The sequence below is a fragment of the Phoca vitulina genome, unplaced genomic scaffold (assembly GCF_004348235.1).
Source record: "Phoca vitulina isolate PV1807 unplaced genomic scaffold, GSC_HSeal_1.0 scaffold4, whole genome shotgun sequence".
In the NCBI taxonomy this organism is placed as follows: Eukaryota; Metazoa; Chordata; class Mammalia; order Carnivora; family Phocidae; genus Phoca; species Phoca vitulina.
Genome location: NW_022589707.1, coordinates 60,599,584 through 60,622,478, shown reverse-complemented (window position 1 = coordinate 60,622,478; position 22,895 = coordinate 60,599,584). Strand labels below are relative to the sequence as shown.

Here is a 22,895-nt window from a genome sequence, read left to right as displayed (position 1 = left end):
GTCCTTCCTCTGCCTTTGGATCAACTTCTAAACAGTGGGAGGATCGTCCTAAGGGCAGGAGATCTGTGGGGTGCAGACTAGGTTGGACTTCCTGTGTGTTAGGATTGTGGCAATGGGTTGGTTTTATGCATCCTTGGAAATAGCTACTCCCCCATGCTCCTGAAATGAGAGTCAACTTTTGCAAGTCGGTAGAAAAGAAAGCTTATGAAATTCCCTTGATTCATGCTCTGCCTCCATCGGCAAAGAGAGTCTATTAATGTTTCTATGTAGGCCTTTTGCTTTGGTTTGTTTACTTAAAGCAAGCTAGTGTTTCCTTCATTATTTGCATCTTTATTTAAGCCAGAGCCTGGTTCATGGCTCTACACTGGGTGGGAAAAAGAGATGTTAATATAGCTGTAGCTTCAGGTTCATAGATGGATATTATTTATGAGTTTCTTGAAATGAGTTTGAACCTTGACCCTTATTCCATAAACTGACCCCTGTCTCCAACTAAGTAAGGTGGTCATGATGTGAGGACCTGAAAGGAAGGGAATTCAAATAATGAGAAGAGTTTCACAGGGGATGCCAAGCACGGACAACACACAGAATTAAGAAAATGGTATCCTTGCCAATCTTTTGTGTTATGAGCTTGGTTTGTGTCTATTCACTAAGAAAGCTATGGTTTATTACTCAGTTGTCTAGAGTTGTGCTTCCTGATATTTCTCACATCAAAATGACAATATTTATATGGCACACTGGGGTAAATAGAGGAGACGCCACCATCCTCATCCCAGGCTGCAGAGATCAGCAGCTCACCATATGCTTCTAAGCGGTAAGTGAAGAGCCTGTGAGTGTAACCAGTCAAGAAGCTCTGAGCTTGGGCAGAATTATACATTTGATCCACTTGCCAGCATCTTACCTTTGACCTATTTCATGGCCAAAGCAATACACATTAGCCCAGGTAGGCACCGGGTTAACAGGTCACAGGAAACACCAGGCACGAAGGCCCAGTTGTCACTCCTGGGGAAACACACACACACACACACACACACACACACACACACACACACATTCTCTCTCTCTCTCTCTCGTTCTCTCTCTCATGGCTGCCATGAATCATGTCTCCATTTCCTTAATGCACCAGGAAGCTTTGTGCTACGTCCAGCAGCCGCGTAAGATAGAGCTGCTGTTCTCACCCATGGCTTTATTATTTCTCGTCATCATGACTTTCTTGATTATTTATTTTATTCTTTTGTATTTGGGCTCTTTTTACAAGCCGCTTGAAATCCTTTTAGTGGTTGTGGATTAAGTGAGGGAGCAAATAATTAAAAGGGAAAACTCAAAACACATGTCTTGCCCATATTGGGTCAGTCATGTCATTTGTGTATGCCGACAGAATATTTTCACCCTTTAATAAAATTGGCAACTGAACATGATATTAGTCATAATATGAAATAATGTTCCTTTTTAAATGTGATGATCATCCTGCTTTATTTCCCCATCTGCAAGATGAGAATGATAATTATCCCTTTGAAAATATCATATGGTCAAATTAGTTAATGTTGGACAAGTGCTTCAAAATGAAGATACCTAATAATTTATTAGTGGCTCCACTGGTGTGCAATTTGAGAATGAAATCTGCCTGTGAGGAATTGGCATTTGCATTAATTCATGTTTTCCTTAAATTTCTTAGGAGGTCTACTCTGTATTCGTTCCTCTGGCTCCCAGCTGGTGCCCGCCTGTGGCACGTGCTCTGGTAGCCTTCACCTGTAGCGGCCTTGCTTGAGCAACCAGAGTCTGGGGATCCTGTCCTAAAAGGGAAAGCGAGCCAATAAAATCACCTGTGGACTTCTTTTAAATTGACTCACACGTTTGCCTTTTAATCAAAATGAGATTCTTGTGATTCAGTCTTGCAGCATTTTCTACTCTCCACCCTTCAAGATACATCGTTTGACCCTGACAGGAATGATCTCAGTTCTAGCTTAAAGGAGATAAGCGAATGAGCTCTTTCAAGTGTTGTCATTTCCTTCCATGTTAGATAATTAACCTCTTCCCAGTTTAGAAAGCATGAGATTGCATGTAGTCACAAAGACAGGCAAGGGGGACACACACACATAATAATAATAGATACAGTAACAGCTCTCGTTCACTGAACACTTATGTGCCAGAAATCTCACAATATCATCTCCAGGATAATTAAGAAGTATATGCAGATAAGTCACCTGAGGATCAGAAGGTTTACCTGGCATGTACAAAGTCACACAGCTATAGAGAGATGTAGTACTGGGATTTGAACTTAGCTATACCTCCAAAGCTTCTATTTTCCTATGTAATTTGTATTTTATGAACCCAAATCATTAATGAGTATTTATGTTGTATTTCTATTCACTTCTGAAAAAGCTAATTTTGAAATAATTTATTGGCTACTAAGAGGAGCCACATCCTGATGGAGTGGAATGAAACCAGATGACCCTCTTCTTCCCCATGACTGTAAAAATCACACAAGTCAACCTGTGTGAGAAACTTCCAAAATACTCGATTTATTTTCTTGAGTCCCGAGTGCCTCCCAGATTCTGGCAAATTGCAGTCAAGTCAAATCTGTAAATTTTGAGCTTAGAATTCCTCTGTCAGTGAAATGAAATCAGAAGATTTCACTTTTCACTTTAAAGGGCTCTAGTGTATTTATATAATATAAATCCCCACATTAACAAAGTCAGAATATTTTACTTGTCTGCTTTTCAGTTAGGTGAGACTATTTCTTCTGTTCAAGTTGGGACATGTCAATAAAAAGAGTTCCCCATTTCAGCTCCCAGGCACAGAACCTGAAACTGTGCTTGGTAGTCCGTTCATTAGTATGCATCCAACAACAGAAAAAAGTGGTGAACTCACCGAAATGAAAGGAGATTGATTTGCCTTCGGGTAAATAACCAGTTATCCCTCCTCTGAGAATCTGTGGGCACGCACGGCTTTGAGAGCTGATTTGTCTCTGGGAGCGTACGCTCAGTACCCTAATATTGTGTCCGAACTGCCTAACAGAGAACATTTAGAAGTCATCCTGGTCCCTGTATTCAAAATATTTATTTAAAAGAAACTAGCCACAGATGGAAATGTTTCTAACTAAAAATTATCTTTCTCAAGTATAAAAACATTTCTCAAAATCAAATATTTCCCATATAAAGTCAGTTAGCTGTGGGCTTTGGGACTTTATTTTCCATTGCCAATAAAAGCCTTTGATTGGCGAGCTTTTCCTTGCCTTAAATTTGAAACGAGTATGTAAGCAGAACTTGGATAAGAGTGGAAAAACTGGCTTAAATTATGTGAATTTCAGAAATATCACTATGTGTTTATTTGTACAGTTTCCTCTAAAGGGGAAAATTTTGTTTAATATTTGAATATGTTTATTTATAAAAACAGTGTAATCAGTAGACATTTGTATTCTATTAGAAATACGTTGTTCTCCATTTTCTTTAGGTATTTTCTATTCTAAGGACTTCATTTTCATGTCTTAGAGTGCTTACCTGAACATTTATAAATGACTAAGATTTCACAGTTAATCTTTAATGTGTGAATATCAATAGTTTTCCGTGACATACAGTCTCCCCTTGGACGCTCTCCTTGTCTCTTAAACCCAGCTTGGCTGCTTTGCCCTAGTTTAGATCTCGCACGCTGTAGAAAATCAGCCAATAGAGGGCGCTGCTGTCTCACTTTTTGGAAAACTGCGCACTGCCTGATTTCAGCACTTTTAAAAACATACATGGAAATTATTTTTGTTCAGTCAAAGCAATCAGAATGAGAACACTGTCTTAAATTTGTCAAAATTGTTTCTTTGTGTCTTTTGCCATCTCATCTCCCCAAAGGCATCAATAAAACTGGGCAATTAGTTTTGCTTCACACATCTGCAGAGCCCTTAGCTGACCCACTGTAAGGATGAGTTCAGGGCAACCGGGTGTGATTATCTAATTTTTCCATCAGCTTGAGGTCCTTATGTGAAAGTTCTATTCATGGAGAGCCAAAAGAAGGGGAAAATAAAAACTTGTTCACACTTTCCCTTTCCAGCTAGCCTTGCCAGTTATCCCCTGACCTGGTACAATGACAAGAAACCATATATGCAACCTTGGCCATCCGGGGTGTGCTGCACTGGGGAGGGGCTGTCCCAGGGCTTGGTAGGCAGAGGTCGGTGGGAGGTAGGAATGAATTTATAGACTCAAAATCATCCTCTCCTCGCATGCAGGCATTTCCCTTGCATATAGTGTTGCTGCTAGGAACCGATCTGAGGAGGAACATTTCCATCTCCACTAGGACCACCATTCTCTGAGATGACTACTGATAATCCCTCCGTATTTTATAAACTGCTAGGCAAACAGTTTCAAGACAAAAATTTCTGGCCAACTTTCTTCCTAGTCTCCTTCCAAAGAAAATGCTATACTCAGCTCTTCCTACAAAGAAATTCTAGAACCTCCACCACATGTACAGGTCTCTCCTCCACCCTTTACTCAACCAGGAACATCTCCGAGTTATTTAAGACATTGTGGTGCAAAACGCCACAACAGTCACATCTGCAGGTCATCTTTATGGTGGTGTCAGGGAGCGCCAGCACATCCTGATAACGTGCTTGGTGAATCTGGACCCTGTTTAATGTGGTTTCTCTTCGCCATGTGGGCACTGGGCCCTCACTGTCCTTCCTAGCTGGTAGGTGCCACTTTTGGCTGGCCCTGTAGCTGGCTGCAGTCGCCTCTCCTTCCCCAGGATGAAGAATGTCTTCCATTAGCTAATGGCTGTGTTCTCCGTGAGGCATTCTGTCCCTTGGCCTGGGGCTGCAGGAGATCATCAATCAAGCCTCTTAGGTGAGGCCTCAGAGGACCAAGGGAAATCTGTATGATCCTCAGCTGTAAACATGGGACCAGTGGTTGAGGTTTTGGATTTGCACAACATTTTAAAATGTCTATTTGAGTATCTAAAGTAAACCTTTATTTTAAAGAGAAGCTGAGGCCCAAGAGGCTCTCTGGGTGGCCTTCGGAAGGTCAGTTGACCCTTCTGCCTCTGTTTCCCTTTCTTCACATTGAAAGGGGAAAAAAAAGGTAAAAAGCCTTATTTTCTGTTTCATAAAAGAATCCATTTAATTTGATTACCAGGGAGAAGTGATCCAGCTAATTTAATTTTCCCCAGACAGGTTTTCTTTATGCCTCTCTACATCTTACAGACCATATTATAAACCCTCTGCCTCCAGATTCAAGTGTCCACTAGCAATCACCCCCTGGTGTTATTTTTGGGATGTGGGCTTATAGTTTCCTTTTGTTCATTCCCTCTCTCTGCATCCTTTTCTCTTACATACTGACCAAGAAAGACGGGCGGAGATGCTCCCGTTCTTCCTGGTGGAAGCAAAACAACTTCTGGTTCATGAAGGAAATCATGGTGTGGAAGGAGAAAGGTGGGAGCAAGGACGTGTGTGTGTGTCTGTGTGTGTGTGTCTTTTAGCAGTTGGCTTTTTTGTCCTGGTTTGTTGCTGTTGGCACCTTTAAGCAGTCAGGCTGAAGAAATTGCTCAGGAAAAAGAATGAACTAACTTCCTAGAGGTGAACAGAAGGTTGCTGAGGCCTTGGGGGGACATTTATGTAAAGCTGACTTTTCTCTAGGTTCCTTTGTATTGCTTATTTTAAATTCCTTATTGTTAGGACAAATTTTTTGTTTATTATCTTCCCATTCTCCCATTTTTTCCCTTTAAAAACTACCATAAAAATTTTCATTTCCCTGAATTCATGCCTTTTCCATTTTAATAGGCAGCATATCAGAACTTAAATCTTGTGAGATCTTAAAGAGTACTGCTCACCAGGTTTAGAAACCCCCTAGCCTTGAAAGACGAGATGGGAGAGACACCAGGAAAGCTGTTACTTTTGCACAGTGCAGGCAACCCGGAGATATTCATGAAATGAAAATTTAATTATACCAGGCTGATTTCTTCTCAATGGTAAACTCAGAATTTTGCTATATATTCTCATATTTTTATATAAGATCATGCATTCTTGTAAATTAGCAATTCTACTGAAATAGCTAAATAACGTTTTCTACAAGTTACACCATCCCAAAGAAGTAAAATAAAATCCAGACATGGAATTTGATTACGTGCCCAGTGTCACTGACCGAGGGGTTTTTCAAAGAGAAAAAAGTTAGTTCTGGATTGTCTAATTAGAAATATGCCATACTTATTTCAGCTTTAAATGTCACATGATGTCCATTCTATTTTCACAAATATAGGTTAACTTCACAAACCTAGGGTTAATTAGGTGTGGTTTAGTTTCATATTTGTAAACATTTAGAAATCAGCTTCTTTGCATAGCCAACACTTCATAGGAAAATATGTAAAACAAAGTAAAAGAGAAAAAATTATGACAGTTTACAAGAACCTGAACTGGTGCATTGTGTTCATTTGGAGGAAGAGTTGGGCCCCAGGCAGGAATTTGATAGTCCACTGTATAAGGAGAGAACTCAGCCTGATGACCTCTGTGTGTGAGCCATCGCGTACAAAAGTTAAGAATCTGGGTTTGACATTTAAAAGAGTACAAAACCAACATGAAAATTGGCATGTTCTTCTCATATATAATTTGGGGAAAAACATTAAGTGAGAACAGGAAAGATGTAGTCTTCTTTTTAAAAAGTAATATTTAAGAGCGAATGGAAAGAGCTCCCAATGGCCAAAGCTGGAACAATTTGAGCAACAAAATAATAGCAACTCGTTGAATTGGATTGGATTCATAACTCAAAGTTAAGTATTGGGTTATAACTCAAAATGTAAAATACATATCCATGAGTCTGTAATGATATAAATAAATAATGGAATAACTAAATAAATCAGGGAGAATAGACAAATCTCCCATACAAAAGAATCCCAAATAATTTCTATAGATACTACATCCTCAAGGGGGTGGAGCATAACTTCCCACTCATTAAGTATGGATTACACATCGTAACTCCCTTCCATGGAGTATAGTATGGAAACAGGTTGGAGAGAGTAACTTTATGATGGGGAAACTAGACAGACACTACCTCAGCCAGGTGATCAAGGTTACCATCGACAATGATAAATCATGTTGATAATATGTGCCCTTGGTATGATATGATAGAAATGGCATTTTACTTCTGTTGTTCTCCTCCCTTTAGCCCATAAAGTCAGTCCAGTCGTGAGAAGAACATCAGACAAATTCCAGTAGTAGGGCATCATACAAAATACCAGACCCCGTATTCCTTGAAACTTTCAAAGTTTATCAAAAACAAAGAAAGTCTGAGAAACTGTCACAGTCTAGTGGAGCCTCAGGAGGCATGATGAGTAAGTGTAACTAATGATGTTCCTGGAAGGGACCCTGAGACAGACAAATGACATCAAGTAAAAACTAAGGAAATCTCAATAAAGGATGGACTTTAGATAGTGGTAATGTATCAAGATCAGTTGATTGTTACAAATAACATAGTGATGTAAGATGTTAATGTTAGGGGGCACCTGGGTGGCTCAGTGGATTAAGTGTCAGACTCTTGATTTTGGCTCAGGTTGTGGTGATCTCAGGGTTGTGAGATCGACCCCCACAATGGGCTCCAAGCTCAGCGCGGAGTCGGCTTGAGATTCTTTTCCCTTTCCTTCTGCCCCTCCCCTTGCTCGTGCTCTTTCTCTTTCTCTCTCTCTAAAACAAAATGAGTAAATAAAATCTTTTTTTTTTAAAAAAAAAGGTGTTAACTGTAAGGGAAACTGGGTGAAGGGTATATGAGAAGATTCTCTACTATCTTTGCAACTTTTCTATAATACTGAAACTATTCTAAAATTGAAAGTTTTGGGGGGCACCTGGATGGCTCAGTTGGTTAAGCATCTGACTCTTGATCTCAGCTCAGGTCTTGTTCTCATGGTCATGAGTTCAAGCCCCGTGTTGGGCTACATGCTGGGCGTGGAGCCTACTTAAAAAAATTTAAATAAATAATAAAATTTAAAGTTTTTTTTTTTTTTAAAGCAATCCTTATTATCATATATTAGCCCTACACTTCAATGTAATTATTTTCCTAACTTAACTCTTGGTTGATTTTTGAGAGATGACTTTAAATTGGATAAAACATGGTCTCCAAGCTTTACTATTTTATAAATTATAATTGTTAAAGGTGTGATTTGTGGAGTATGAATGTCATGATTGCCTTTGCTTATAAATAGAGCCAGTATTCTATTTTGTGAGAAGTGTATATTAGGGTTCCAAGGTCTGAGAAAGTTTGCTCCCCACATTTAGGACTCCCATGACCACCCACAGAGGAGGAAGCTCTGAGTAACTTAGTGGTGAGTGGTCACTGTAACATTCAGTCAAGAATTATATAATTTTCAGTGGATGGTTAAGAAATAATAATCAAGGGGTCTCTCTCTGTGTGTATGCACAATCCCTGCTAATATGATAGTTACCTTCATAAAATCAAGTTTATTATATTCTTGATCAAAATGGCATTGTATTTTTTTTTTTTGCAATAATTATAGTGTTTTTCAAACGTATTCCCTTTGAGATGAAGGAATGAATTTTTCATCCAAAAATTGTGACTGGTCATAAGAGATGTAAAATTTATCATGGATATCGATAAACCTACCAACATTTTTGAGGCTTTATTATTTCACAACTATAAATAGTCTACTATTATGACTGCAAAGAGTTGAAAAATACTACAGATCTCCAAACATGCCATACATTTGTAGGACAAAGAGGCATTTTGTGGGAGAGCCCTTTTGTGTGGCCCAATGGTCCCATTTCACATCCATTATTTCCTTTGTATTTGTATTCAAAGGCTGACTCCTTTCACTTTTTTCATTTTAGTGTTCAGCTATAGTCTGGGACAGATTTTTCTGCCTACAGCAAGAAACACATGGTCTGGGCTTCATCATCAAAAATCTTTGTGTGATCTGGGGCTCTTTGAGGAGCCAGTGGGTTCCCTGGTCATTCTTTTGTCTGCAAACACCCTGGTTGTCTTCCAAAATGAAATCCTGGGAACTGAATGTGCACCACATTTATGAGTGTGTTGACTGACCAGTGACTCATGGGACTATCACACAAGCGATGATGAATATGTCATTTTCCTTCTCCGAAGCAACTCTTGTCACAATATGGTTATGAGCAGGGTGATCCTACAGTTTCCTTTCCTTTAAGCCAGTAAATCCTTGCTGTCTTATTCTTTGAAGGAATATTTTAGTCATTTTGAAAGAACCGAGAGCCAGCAAGTGCTGTATGCAATTACTGCGTATTGTATCTAGCCTTGAGATAAAATAATGTCCCAGTAGATTTTACTTCATCTCTTAAACACACACAATAATTTAAATTCTTAACTAGAACACACTTGAATTTTCCCATGTTTAATCATTAAAAAGGCAAAACTTAATTTCATCAAGTGCAATCAAAGAATTTTTCATAGTAGCAATTAAAACTATGAAACTGGAATTTCAATGACATAAAATTGAACAGCTGCTATGTTATATTTTAATCTTCCTTTGAATCAAATGGCAAATCAAATTTTTCTTCAAGATTTCTTTTTCTTTTCTTTTTTAATATTTTTAATATTGAAAGGTGGTTTCAGCAATTCAAAAACCTCCTTAAACATGCTCCAGTATGTTTTGAGATGTATTTCAAATGTTACTCCAAAGTGAGTAACCTTTACATTTCTGTAAGACACCGAAAGCAAAACTCTTTGGAGAAGGACTGATTGGCTCGCTTGCTTTGGCACGAGGGGACTTCCAACTATAAGGAGCAATTTAACGAAGGAAACCAAAATCTGGTTTGCCCGGTTTGCCATTCCTACTGTACTCTATGTGTGGCATTTAAAATAAGAGAAAGGACAAGCCACACAAAAAGTTCAGGTCCTTCTCTTTATTCCTTCCTGTTTCCATGTTGGGGGAGGAGGACTGCGTGTGAGACAGTGAGCTGGGAAATATGTAGTAGATACGCAGTTAGCCAGCTGGCATATTGTTCACTCCATAGGCAAACATGTTCCCTCCGCTCTTCCTCCTTGGTTTTTAGGTGTAGATACCAAGGAAACGCAGCACCCAGCTGAGCCACGGCTCCTGGTTTTGAAAACAGTTTAAAGATTTTGAAAAGGTGGAGCTATTTAATTAATTATTTTATGACTTCAAAAGCTTTCTTATATTCTTATTTCTTACATTATCTATATGTTTTATCTATCTATTTTTTTTTTCTTCCTGAAAAAGTCATCTGGTCTTGAGCACTGTCACTTCGCAAGACTCTTATTTTAGTTCCTTATTTCTTCTCATCAAACCTCCCTCCTGACTCTATTCTCATAGCAGATTTTTCTTAAAATCTAAAGTCCGTCTTTTGACTTGCAAGTTTTGATTTCTTCAGAGGCCTTTTATTTTCATGCCTTTTTTCTTGATTTGGGGGCAACGGGAGATAGCTGTTCCCATACAAGGCAGGACTACATATAAAGTGACTTAAAGGATAAATCAGTCTTTGGGTCAAAACTTGAGCCTATCATTTTTAAAAATTAGAATTAAATGGGGTGCCTGGGTGGCTCAGTGGGCTGGGCAGCTGCCTTCGGCTCAGGTCATGATCCCGGGGTCCTGGGATCAAGTCCAACGTCAGGCTGTCTGCTCAGCAGGGAGTCTGCTTCTCCCTCTCCTCCTGCCTGCCGCTCTGCCTACTTGTGATCTCTCTCTCTCTCTCTGTCAAATAAATAAAATCTTTAAAAAAATTAGAATTAACTGAATAATAAGGGAACTGTTTTGGCTAGTAGAATTTATTTGACCAGGACTGAGGACAAGAACTTTGACTGATTCAGCGTGAAAACCAAATGACCATTAGGACGTGGTTTGTCAAGCAACCTGAAAGATTCATTGATAGTAATTAAAAAAACAAAAAAGCAAAAACCGGAGAGACCCCCTACATTGACCTGGTAAATATTCGCTGTGCCCAAAGGAAGTCAAATGTTGGAAGAGAGCCAGTGACAAAGACCTTGTGTTTTGCCATCCGTGCCTCACAAGGCATCTTGTGAAGCTTAGTGAGACTGTGTAAACCATGCTTTGTAAACAGTGAGGGACCATCCACTTGTAAAGTGTCATTATTATTGCTAAATTATAGGTTGTGTTATATGGAGGAAGACTGTGCTTGGAGAATCACTTTTGTGGGATAGCAACATTTTATAGCTTATTTGCAAAAGTTCTCTACAGAGTTAAAACAATGGGATGTCATTATGGGGAAGCAATTTAAACTTCTTCATAATACCTGTTCATCATTTTTTAATTGCTTTGAACAAAGTGCACACATATGGAAATTATATGACTTCATCCTACAAATGGCATTTGAGTGAAGGGGGAAATTATAATGAAGTAGTACTTACTAATACATTTTAAAAACTCAGGCCTTGCATGACAGTCACTTCCAGGAACTTCATGTTGACATGATGGCTTTCAGGAATTGGCACCAGGAGGGCATAGACACAATTATGTGTGTTCTTCACACGGAGCACTTCTTTACATCTACGTTGTTTGCCAAGGGAAAACAGGAGAGGCTCATGGCTTTGCATTTTGGGGCTACTTTTGAGAACAGCGTTCCTCATTGGAATGCGATGTCATCAGGCTTGTTAGAGAGCACATGTGGGCACTGAATGGATGATTCGGAGACCATCTCCCCACATTTCTTTGCGTCGCTGGGTTTATGAAGTGAGGAGAGGGGTCAGGAGATGCAGTCTTCTGTGTTTTGCATCTTGAATTGTCCTTACATCGCTTTGGTCATCCTGATCCACATATTAATCTCTAGATGTGTGTTCCTTCTGAAAGAGCAGCTACTGGGCACATCGGGTTGTTGAGCACTTGAAATGTGGCTAGTCCAAATTGACATGCCCTCCAAGTATAAAATACACACTGGATTTTGAAGACTGAGAGTGGAAAAAATGGAAACTATCTCAGTAATTTTTATATTGGTTATATATTGAAATTGTAATATGTTGAACATATTAGGTTAAATGGAATATATTATTAAAATTTCATCTTTTTGTTTTTTAAATGTGGCTACAAGAAAATTTTAAATTACGTATGTGGCTCATCTTGTATTTCCATTGGACGGGGTGGGCTAGATACTAGACGACACTTTTCTACTTTTGAGGAGAATGGGGAAACATGTAAGGTCAAACATTAAATGTTCAGTGTTTATTAAATTTCTGCTTAGTTTGAGGGGAGGCTTAGATTTTGAGCAGGTTCCATTTGTTCATAGATAAAGCGTGGATCTAGTTGGTGTGGAGAGCTGGTGTGGCACAGTGGTTCAGCTTGTGGTGGCTGAAGCCAGAGTATCTGGCCTCTCGTGAATTGTGACGGAAGCCAGCTAGATGGCACGGGCAGAGATGGAGCCTATGTTTTTGACCTACCCTAAAGCGGCCTCTCCCCGAGTTCCTCAGGTGGCTCTAATGCGGCCTTAGTCAAACCTGTGTAACCACGGCAGACTCTTAGAGATCACTAAAGAACAACCCTCTCATCTCGCAGCTAGAATGCAATTCAGTGTAGACTTTGGCAACTGAAAATCTCAAATCTCCTCCTTGGTGACTTAGGCTTCTGTTGGTGTGCACAAAAATGCCTTTTGCTTGTCAAATATGGATTGCAGCATTTGCTTTCGTACCTGCCCACCATCCCCTCTTTCTGAACATGTTCATTATCATTAGGATATTCTGGGTGGCTGTGTGGTTCACGTAAGTGGGGACAAGAACTTGCCAATATGTTATCAATGTCTTGAGCTTAAAAATACATGTTTGGATTTTCACTGGAGTGAAAATTTGTGTCTAATCACCCCCTTTCCACCTCCCTTTTGATGAAAATCATCAAAATGTGAGATGAAAGGATTTAATGGGTTGTCTGAATGTTTTTCCCAGCCCTGTTGGAAATGATTGAGGCATTGGCTCTTCAACATTTCCTCTGAGAAAGCAATTCCAAAGGTTGGTGTCAACTTACAGCTTGGTAATGGACTAATACACATTATCCTGTATGCAACTCTAAATTATAGCCTGCCAGCTATGATTCTGGAAGTTTGGAATAGGTTCCTTCCCAAGATTCTAAACAGAAATGGCTTTGAAAGTTGTGGGCATGAGTCCATCCAACCCTTCTAAAGGCAGCATGAATGCTGTAACATTTCTATTGATTTTTAACATTCAACTCTCTAGAAAATAGAAAATAGCCAAAATTTGACAGGCACTTTACAAAATGATCTGATCCTTCATAGATGCAGAGTAAGAGCCATGTTCACAAGAAGTGACATTGTGCTTAAACTTGGAACAAACCTTCCCTGTTTCTTCTTATGCCTGTTTTATTATGTAGAGTGGAATTGCATTTTACTGGATTTAAAATAATGCTTTAAATATTGTTTTATCTTCTTTAGTTTTTCTTTTTATCTTTTAAATATTTATGGCCCCAAACTCCCAAATGGAGGCTGCAAATTTCCAATTCAGCTAGTTAATGTTTAACCTGGTGTATAAATCAAAGAAATCCCCATTTAAACAAGGAGCCATGTTGCATATAATTAATTGTCAAAGATAATGCCCAGAGTTGGCAAAGGTAACTGGTGAAGAGGCTCTCTCTGGCATTGCTACAGGAGTTAAAATTGTCACAATATTGCTGAAAGGCAGCTTGGCAATACTTACCATCATAAGCTTTAAAGCAGTGTACACACTGAGCAAATTTCATTTCTAGGAATTATTCCTGTGGGAAGTCATTAAGAATGAGAAAAAAGATTTGACTAAAACTAGAATTCTTATTGCAGCATTGTTTAAAATATTCACAATAGATGGATCTGGGTAAAGGGCATACAGGTGCTCTTTGTTCTATTTTTATTGTTGCAACCTATCCATTCATTTGAAATCATTTCCCGATAAAAGTTTTTAAAAATCCAACTCTCAGATAAGAGGCAACAGAAGATAGCTGTCCTTATTTACTGCCTTCTGAAAACTAGAACTAAAATGAAAAGTAGCTCCTTTTTTATATCCCAATCACAAAATAAAAAATAGAGATATATCTATTGCTGGGGGGACTAGTTATATACATTGAGATGCATCATACCATGAAACACTATTTAGCCATTAAAAATGATAGCTTAAGATACACTTTTAAGTGAAAAAATAAAATCAAACAGGTCACAGGATAAAAAGCTTACAAAAATGTATGTGACTGTAATCTGATACTGATAAAATAATACCTATTTTATACATATGCACCGGGAAGACTGAAATGATTACACCAAAGTATTAATGGCAGTTATCTCTGGATGACAGAACCGGGAGTGTTGTTTTTTGGTTTTGTTTTTGTTTTTTTAAGAAATCTATTTATTCCTTCTGTTTGAGAACATAGAGCCACTGTGGCTTCATGGACAGTTTTCTGAAACTCTTTTTGAAGACATTCAAGTTTTTCTCATCCCTCTCTGTGTGGCTAGATGAATAAAAGGTACATAAAATTGTAGTGAGGGCACAATGCAAGTCAGGGGTATAAGGAATTAAATTGTGATTCACTGTGATTCAAACCAACTTTTCTGTCTAGTTTAATAGCTAACTTTAATAGCTACCTTGTTGACCTCAGTCTTTTATAATCCTGAAGATGCACCCCCCCACCACCTCCTGAGACTCTTTCAATATAGATCATCCTTGTCACACTATCTTTAATTTAATGCCCAGTGCCTAGCTAAATAAGGACCATGTTGTTCAAACTACTTCTTTTTTTTTTTTCAGATTTTCCATATCATTTTATTATAAAGTTCCAATTTCAATGTTGCCTTTCTTTTGATGTTTATATATTTTCCTCAGGCTATCACATATTTTTATAGTTTAAAATATGTTTAATAGTTTAAAACAGAAGGGAAGTATTTTATTTTTTTAATTTTATTTTGTTAGTCATCATACATTACATCATTAGTTTTTGATGTAGTGATCCATGATTCATTGTTTGCGTATAACACCCAGTGCTCCATTCAGTACGTGCCCTCTTTAATACCCATCACCGGGCTAACCCTTCCCCCCACCCCACTCCCCTCTAAAAGCCTCAGTTTGTTTCTCAGAGTCCATAGTCTCTCATGGTTAGTCTCCCCCTCTGGTTCCCCCCTCTTCATTTTTCTCTTCCTACTATCTTCTTTCATTTGTGACAGCGCTTTGGAATTGTAATCCATCTTCTCATATGCTCAGGATATATGACAATACTAGGAAGTTTTTGTGAAAATATTGCAACAAACTCACCTCACCTCATGAGCAAAGACTGTTGTGGTTTAATAATTCCATTTAAAAGTTCTTGTTGTACAGTATGCGAATCTTCCTGGGCTATGAGGGAAAAAGTATTCATTTTCTAAAATGACATCATGGAAGTCTTAACGCATGTATTACAAATTACTGGCCTCTACAGCCATTTATATTAGTGTATACGTACACATGCTTGGCAATTCATCCAAGAGGTATTTGCCCTACCTTCAAGAAACTTACAGTCTAGTAGGTAAATGGCCATGTAGGGCAAGGCAGGACATCATCATAGTCACAAGAGAAGTCAATCTAAGTGCTAAACAAGTGTCATAAGGGGAGGGAGAAATGTTAGGGATAGGATCATGGCAAAGGTGGCCTTTGTGTTGGGCTGAAGGACATTCTTGGGCTAACTGACAAAATCAAATACGAATGGTAGATTAGTTGAGAATATGACATCAGTGTTCAGTTTACTGAAGTGGATGGCTGTCCTATGGTCATGTGCGAGTATATCCCTGTAATTAGGAAATACACAGAGAAGTATGGAGGGGGGATGGAGGGAAGAGAGAGCACAAATGATACAGCAAATGGGGTAAAATATTAATAATAGACGGGTCTGGGTAAAGGGCACATGGGTGCTCTTTGTTCTATTTTTATTTTTGCACCTTATCCATTCATTTGAAATCATTTCCCAATAAAAAGTTTTTAAAAATCCAACTTTCAGATAAGAGGCAACAGAGGATAGCTGTCCTTATTTTCTGCCTTCTGAAAACTAGAACTAAAATGAAAAGTAGCTCCTTTTTTATATCCCTAAATGTGGTTCATTCTAGTTATTTGTTGACTTCACCAAACCACCGCATAATTTCACTCAACCCAGGATGGAGGGCAGCGGCGTCTGTTTTATAGAACCCGAGGCCTGAAATAGCAGGAGGGCTGTGTGGTCGGGTGGGGTAGAAGCTGGGGCCCTGCCGGCCACATTTAATGTGGTTTGAGCCGTTTGCTATCAGACCTTTCACTGTGGGGTAGACAGTGAGGACAAAGAAAATGGAGAGTCTGACTTAGAACACAAACTTTCTGCCTTCCATTTGAGTGTTGCCTTGCCTCCTTCCTCAGAATGGCACACATTTCTTTAAAGATATTTCCCACATGGTGCTCCAGCCACGTCCCTGTCATCAATGTGAAATTTTAACTTCGGCAGCAGGATGCCAAGTCCTTATTTCTGCTCTCCAGATAACCTCCCCCAGGTATTTTCTCAGTATGGCTCACACCTGAACTATTCCTCATCCCTCCCCTTTTAAAGCCACCTCTGTTCAAGAAGCACATTTTCCAGGTGCTGTAAGTTTTATGGACCCTCCAGAGCGAGAACAGTGGGAGTGAGAAGCGCCTGGAGCCTGGGTTTAGCGGGAAAGAGTTGTGTACAACCCACATCTCCTGTGCCTCCCAGCTGTTCCTCCCAGGAAGCCACAGGAGTTACAAACACTGAGGTCAGCTCTCCCCTAAAGGCTGGGAAGAGTTGACGCCCGATGCCCAAGGGCCGCTTGCTGCTCGGCAGGTCAGTGTCCGCTGGGCGGGCCAGCCTCCAGATTAGATCCCCCAGGGTCCCTGCTGTGACTCTGCTGCTTACCAGCCATATGCCCCAGACCTCACTGAGCCCCAGTTTTGGCATCTACCAAATGGAAATCGTAATAGTCCCAAGCTCCTAGAATTGCTGTGAGGATGAGATAATAGCAATGCATATCAAGTAGGAAGCATAAATGGTGGTTATCGCTGCTGCTGCTGGTTTGCTGGTCCTGAGTGTTAAGTGAGCAGTCTGGCTTCTTTCTTCTCTCCCTCCGTCCCTCCCCCAAACGTCTTGGCATTGTGTAGTTGATTCAGCTGTGTTTAGAGATACTTCTCTTTTGAAGATGAGAACCTTACAATTGGGTATGAGTAAAAAGTGTTCTTTGAGAAACAGTGAAGTACTCAACAAATACATCAAGATGGGTACTTTTTAATTGTCAACACCCACCCCCAGGTGGGTGATTTTCCTTTCCTAACACTGTGTGCATCCTGCTCTTCCATTCTACCAGGCCCTAAACTCCCGTAGTGCTCATGCCTAGAACGCCCCTTTCCCTTCCTCTGTGCCTGTTGAACTCATCACTCAAGGCTTGGCTCAGTGTCAACTTCTGTGGACCTCCCTCACAATGAGGGCAGAAGAAATGGCTCTGGTGGTGCCTTTACTTAACTCTTGAATAGCCCAAGTCATATTAAAATAATGTAGTCTTGCTTTTTAAATTCGTCTCCCCTACTTGATGCTACATTTCTGAAAGATAAAGATTATCCATATTTATTCTAGATCCAGCGTAGTGCTTGGCACTTCTGCTGCTCAGTGATCGTTGTATTGGGGTTGTTTATTGTTGTTTGTAAATTCAATAAGCATACAGCAAAGTACTCAAATCAGGAGTACATGGTTTGATATTTTTACAAAGTGAACACACCCATGCACACAACCCCCAGATCAAGTATTAAAAATATCAGCCTACTGTTAGGAAAAACACCGAAGTCCACCTTCAGTCCTTGCTCCCACCGTGGGTAATCAAAAGTGGGGCCACTTTCTAACATTGTAGTTTTGCTTGGTACTGAACTTTCTACAAAGGTGATCTTTCAATATATTCTTTCATGGCTGGCATCTTTCGTTTAACATTATATTTGAAATTCATTCATTCTTGTGTGTAGTTGTAGTTCATTTCCTTTCACGGCTATATAGTATTCCACTGTGTGAATGTACCACTTATTTACTTAGTTTTTTATTGAAGCATAGTTGACCCATGGTGTGACATTAGTTTTCAGTGTACAACATAGTGATTCAACAAGCCTATACATTATGCTGCTCCCCACAGGTGTAACTACCAGCTATTGCCGTGCAATGCTATTACAGTACCATTGCTGTATTCCCTATACTGTATCTCTTATCCCTGTGATTTACTCATTCCATAACTGGAAGCCTCTATCTCCCACTGTCTTTCGCTCATTTTGCCCATCTCCCTGCCCCCAAATGTACCATTTATTTTTCCATTCTACAGTTGATGTTACATTGGAGGGTATTTTGTGAACTGACTTGAATACTAACTACTGGCTTTTAAGAAACACTTTCCAAGGAAAGGGTGATTGCACAGAAGGTTAAATTCATGAATGCTGGAAAGGCAGCCCTGATTTCTCAGCCTGGGAAATGAGCAATGACTCAGGGCTCCCAATATCCAGAGCTGGTAAGGTCTTTTAGAATCAGGATACCTCAGTTTCCCAGCACATGAGTTCTTTATTTTGCTTTAGCCTGGCTGGTCGCTAAATTAGTAAAAATCAGATAACTTTTGGGCATGGTGGTGTTCCTAGGGTTCTGTTTTGCTCTTAACTGTTGGCATACAAATATGTAGCCAAATGTGTTTTACTAATGATTGTGGTGGCATTAATTGTAATTCTTGTCAATTTCACTTGCTGCTGATCTCTTAATTTCCAACATGTCTGAAAAGGTTTTTAAAGCATTTCACTAGCAGTCTTGTACATTGTTTGTCAATAAATGATGAAAAGGTTTGGCTGTTTATATTTCAGTGTTATCGTTTTAATAGGCAACTGTCTACATGCCACCCACCACAGAAATGTTTTTTCCTCCCCCCCCACTTTTTTTTTTTTTTTTGAAGAAGGTGTCTAAGGTAGAGGGGGGGCTGGTTGCTATGGATATCTGAAATTTCATGTTTACATTTTAAGAGGTAAGCTGAAACCCTCACTATTTGGTCTCCACCTGAGTAGTGTTCACATTTAGAAATTACAAGATTGTTATTGGCTATCTAGAGCTTGAGGATGTGGCTGAGTACTGGCAGTTAATTAAAACTAGGCTGGCTCTCAATATCAGAATTATGCAGCCTGTTTTTGTAGGATGCCCGTGAAGTCTTCACTACCCTGCAATGTGTTTTTGATGTAAAAAAAATATTTGAAAAGGAAACATAACACAGGGCAGCTTGTCCTCATTTACTGGAGAGGTTGGTTGCTCCATGAGCTTTTCAGAGTGTGATTCTGCCACAGTGTTCTTTGTCCTTCAGCTTGGCAGACTCTGGGCTGTCATACTTTGATGTGCCCAGGACAGCTGATAGGAGAACAATGCCCTCATATTTTCAAGGCAGAAAGTTTGCTTCATGGAACCTATTGGGGAGATCTTAGAAAAGTTTGTCAAATCAGAGTATTGCTACTTTAAGTGGCAAGTGAAATCACTTTTAACTATTATTTTAATTAATATTATTCTTTTAAATGTGTTAATTACACAAGTAATTCATGAATATATTCTCAATGCACAAGCAAAATCTAGCAATACAGCTAAAGAGAAAAATCTTTTGACTATTCCTCATCAGTTCTGGTTTCCGTCTAGTAGATAACTCTTTCATCAGGTTACTATGTATTATTCTTGATCAGAGATCAACAAACTATGGCCCAAGTTCCAATCCAGCTCTCCACCTGTTTTTGTAAATAAAGTTTTATTAGAACACAGCCATGCCCATTTGTTTACATATTGTCTGTGGCTGCTTTCACACTGTAATAACTGAGTCATGTAGCTGCAACAGAGACCATGAGGCTCCCACAGCCTAAAATACTTAACAACTGACCCTTTACAGAAAAAGTTTGCTGACCCCTGTACTAGATTTTTTCTTTGCAATTTTATATATTTAGAGTAACATGTAATTTTATATGCAATGTTTATGTATATATATAATTTTATTTTTATATAGATGGTATTATATAGTACATATTCAATATGACACTTTTTTTCATTTAACAACAGGCTGTTATGATCTGTTATCCATATCAAGACATGTTGCTCTACCTCGTATGTTTGTTTAGCTGTTGTATATTGTTTGTAGTAGGACTGATTTAAATTTATTTTATCATTCTCTATTTGGTGAACACTTAGCTTATTTTCAGTTTTTACTGTGAAAAATAACGTTATATGCAAACAATGAATCATGGAACACTACGTCAAAAACTAATGATGTAATGTATGGTGATTAACATAACATAATAAAATTAAATTCAAAAAAAATAATGCAGCATTAGAAACTGGCAAAATCTCTGTTTTCCCTCACGTATTGGAGAATCATATATACAATATGGTAGCACATTTTTACAACAGAGAAGTTGCATCACAATCATGGAATCATGGCTAATATGAAGAAAAGAGGAATTAATTAACTTAGGGACTTAAAACATGACAGTGCACATTACTTAAGACAGGCATTTTATGCTTCTGATTGCTAAGCAGTACCTACTCTGGGAAAAGGTCTGAATAGAATTGAAAGTCTCTTTACCTAAAGGACATAAGAGGGAATTGGAAGTGTCTTTAGGTGGGGTATTTGTAAGTTTGCCCTCACTTGAACTGTAGCCTGAGAAAATGTCAAGATTACAGTGTATGTGTTAGAAACATTAAACCATAGAATGTCAAGCTTCTGGAACCTCCACAGTGATCAAGTTGAGCCCCTTCAGTTTTTAGATGAGGACACTGAGCCTCACAAAATTTAAGTGATTTATTTAAGATCACAGTGGTAGGTTTTGATCATGACTTACCCTGTCAACTGACTCCAACTCCAGTGGACTGGAATTTTTTTTTTTTTAAAGATATGTGTGTATGTATGTATTCATTCATTCATTCATTTATTATTTAGAGCAGAGGCAGAGGGAGAGGAAGAGAGAGAATCTCAAGCAGACTCTGCACTGAGCGTGGAGCCCAACATGGGGCTCGATCTCATGACCCTGAGACTGTGACCTGAGCTGAAATCAAGAGTTGGATGCTTAGCCAACCGAGCCACCCAGATGCCCCATGGAATTTTTATAACTCAAGGGAAATAAGATTTATAGTAGCACATGACTTAGAAGTTTTATAGTTTGTAAGAAAATTTGCATTTGTCAGCTTTTAAAATACATGATTTAAGTATGAAAATTCATATTAGAGTAGTTTTATTTCTGATAAAATGTGAGGTATCTATCATTCCCTCAGCAATCACAACAAAGAAGAGTCCAAACTGATCAATGGAAGTTTTTCTTCCTGACAATGTCAGGCCATTTGTTCATGCACATCAAAGTATCTTTGGGTTAGAAATAAACAACCTCAGCTGGAGTCATCTTAGCACCTTGATATGTCTCAAAAGGTTAATCCCATATAGATACATAATATTTTCTAGAATTATAAGGAAATTTTTGCTTCTAGTAAAGCAAAAATAATCACTGATGCTCGTGTGAATGAACAGTTTTGACATTTTAGAAATGGCACCAGTGGTTGGCAAAACCTACATTTTCATGAAGAAATGCCTTTTAAGCATTTCGTAGTTTTGGGTGATGATAGACCCCCCCCCCCCATCCATTTGGATCCAAACTCTCGCGGACGTGACATGAAACTGCAGTAAAGGGAGTGACATGTGTTTTTCAACCTCACGTAAAATCTGGCAGCTATTTAGTGTTAAATAAGACACACACTTTTAAGTACCTCTTTCCATGCTTCTCACAGTCTTTTCTCCCTCATTATTCTTAGCTAGATTAATTTTCAGCCTAGTAGTAGTAAAAGAAGCAACATAAAATGAAACACAATACTCAGAACTACCTATTTCCTAATTCATAAGTTCAGTGTGGGTCACCATTGGTGCCACACTGGAAGATTTGCTTAGAAAACAGTCACAGAGGCGCCTGGGTGGCTCAGTCGTTAAGCGTCTGCCTTCGGCTCGGGTCATGATCCCAGGGTCCTGGGATCGAGCCCCACATCGGGCTCCCTGCTCAGCGGGAAGCCTGCTTCTCCCTCTCCCACTCTCCCTGCTTGTGTTCCCTCTCTCGCTGTGTCTCTCTCTGTCAAATAAATAAATAAAATCTTTAAAAAAAAAAAAAAAAAAAAAAAGAAAACAGTCACAGTCCATATTCTTTACAATAGGATAGAAGAGATTTTTGCCACTGATGATTGTCTTTGTTTAAGTGCCAGCAATAATCGCTTGGTGTCTTGGAACAGAGAAAAAGAGGGGGGAAATGGTTAGAGCAAACTCTGCTATTTAATTTCTTGGCCTAGAAACCATGTGGAGGCAGAGAACAGCCTGAGAACAACCAAGCATGGCCAGTCTCAATGACTGGAAGACTTGAAACAGTGTTGGACATTTTGTCAGATTAATAGATGGTCACTAAGTATTTCTCGACTTCCTGCAAGGTACATTATTAGGGATTAGGGGCACATATTAAATTACAGACAAGAGCTTTGTTTCCCAAATTATAGCCCTTGCTAGGAAAAGCAAGGCAAACAAACCATAATCAACATCCAAGTGGGAATTTCTTCTTAGTAGGTCTAGGGGCAAGACTCTTAAGGCGTTCATTATTTAAAACTGTGGCTGAACATATGAAATAATGAAACAGCTCATTGAAAGCCAATCAGTTATATATCCACAAATAAAATAGTTTGATAAATAGTTCTCTCTTATGAACACAATTATGTTGTTGTTTTGGCTTCATGTAGACAGAGAATGAAGGCAGCCATTCATAGAATAAAACCAGAGTTATAGGATACAACCCCAAAGTCATAGAACGAAGAACCCCCGAGAACTGGAAGGGACTTTAAGGTCACCTAGTCAAATGCCAATATCATCAAAAATATTATCCACCTGGTAGATTTTACTTGTAAATTTTTAAAACCCCAGACTGACTTCCCCTTAC

General features: G+C 39.0%; 1 protein-coding gene across 10 annotated transcripts in view; it reads left to right on the top strand.

The window, feature by feature from the left end:
- DYNC1I1 (dynein cytoplasmic 1 intermediate chain 1) overlaps positions 1-22,895 on the top strand; it is a 308,417-nt gene that overhangs the window by 117,859 nt on the left and 167,663 nt on the right. For 5 of the 10 annotated variants that reach the window (XM_032402092.1, XM_032402094.1, XM_032402095.1 and 2 more), the window contains one exon: positions 5,324-5,407. The exons of 4 other annotated variants lie outside the window; for them this stretch is intronic. In XM_032402092.1, coding sequence (XP_032257983.1) covers positions 5,324-5,407 — 84 coding nt within the window. Of the gene's footprint in view, positions 1-3,449; positions 4,824-5,323; positions 5,408-22,895 lie in introns of those variants that run through there. One more of the 10 variants, XM_032402101.1, reaches the window with a different exon arrangement.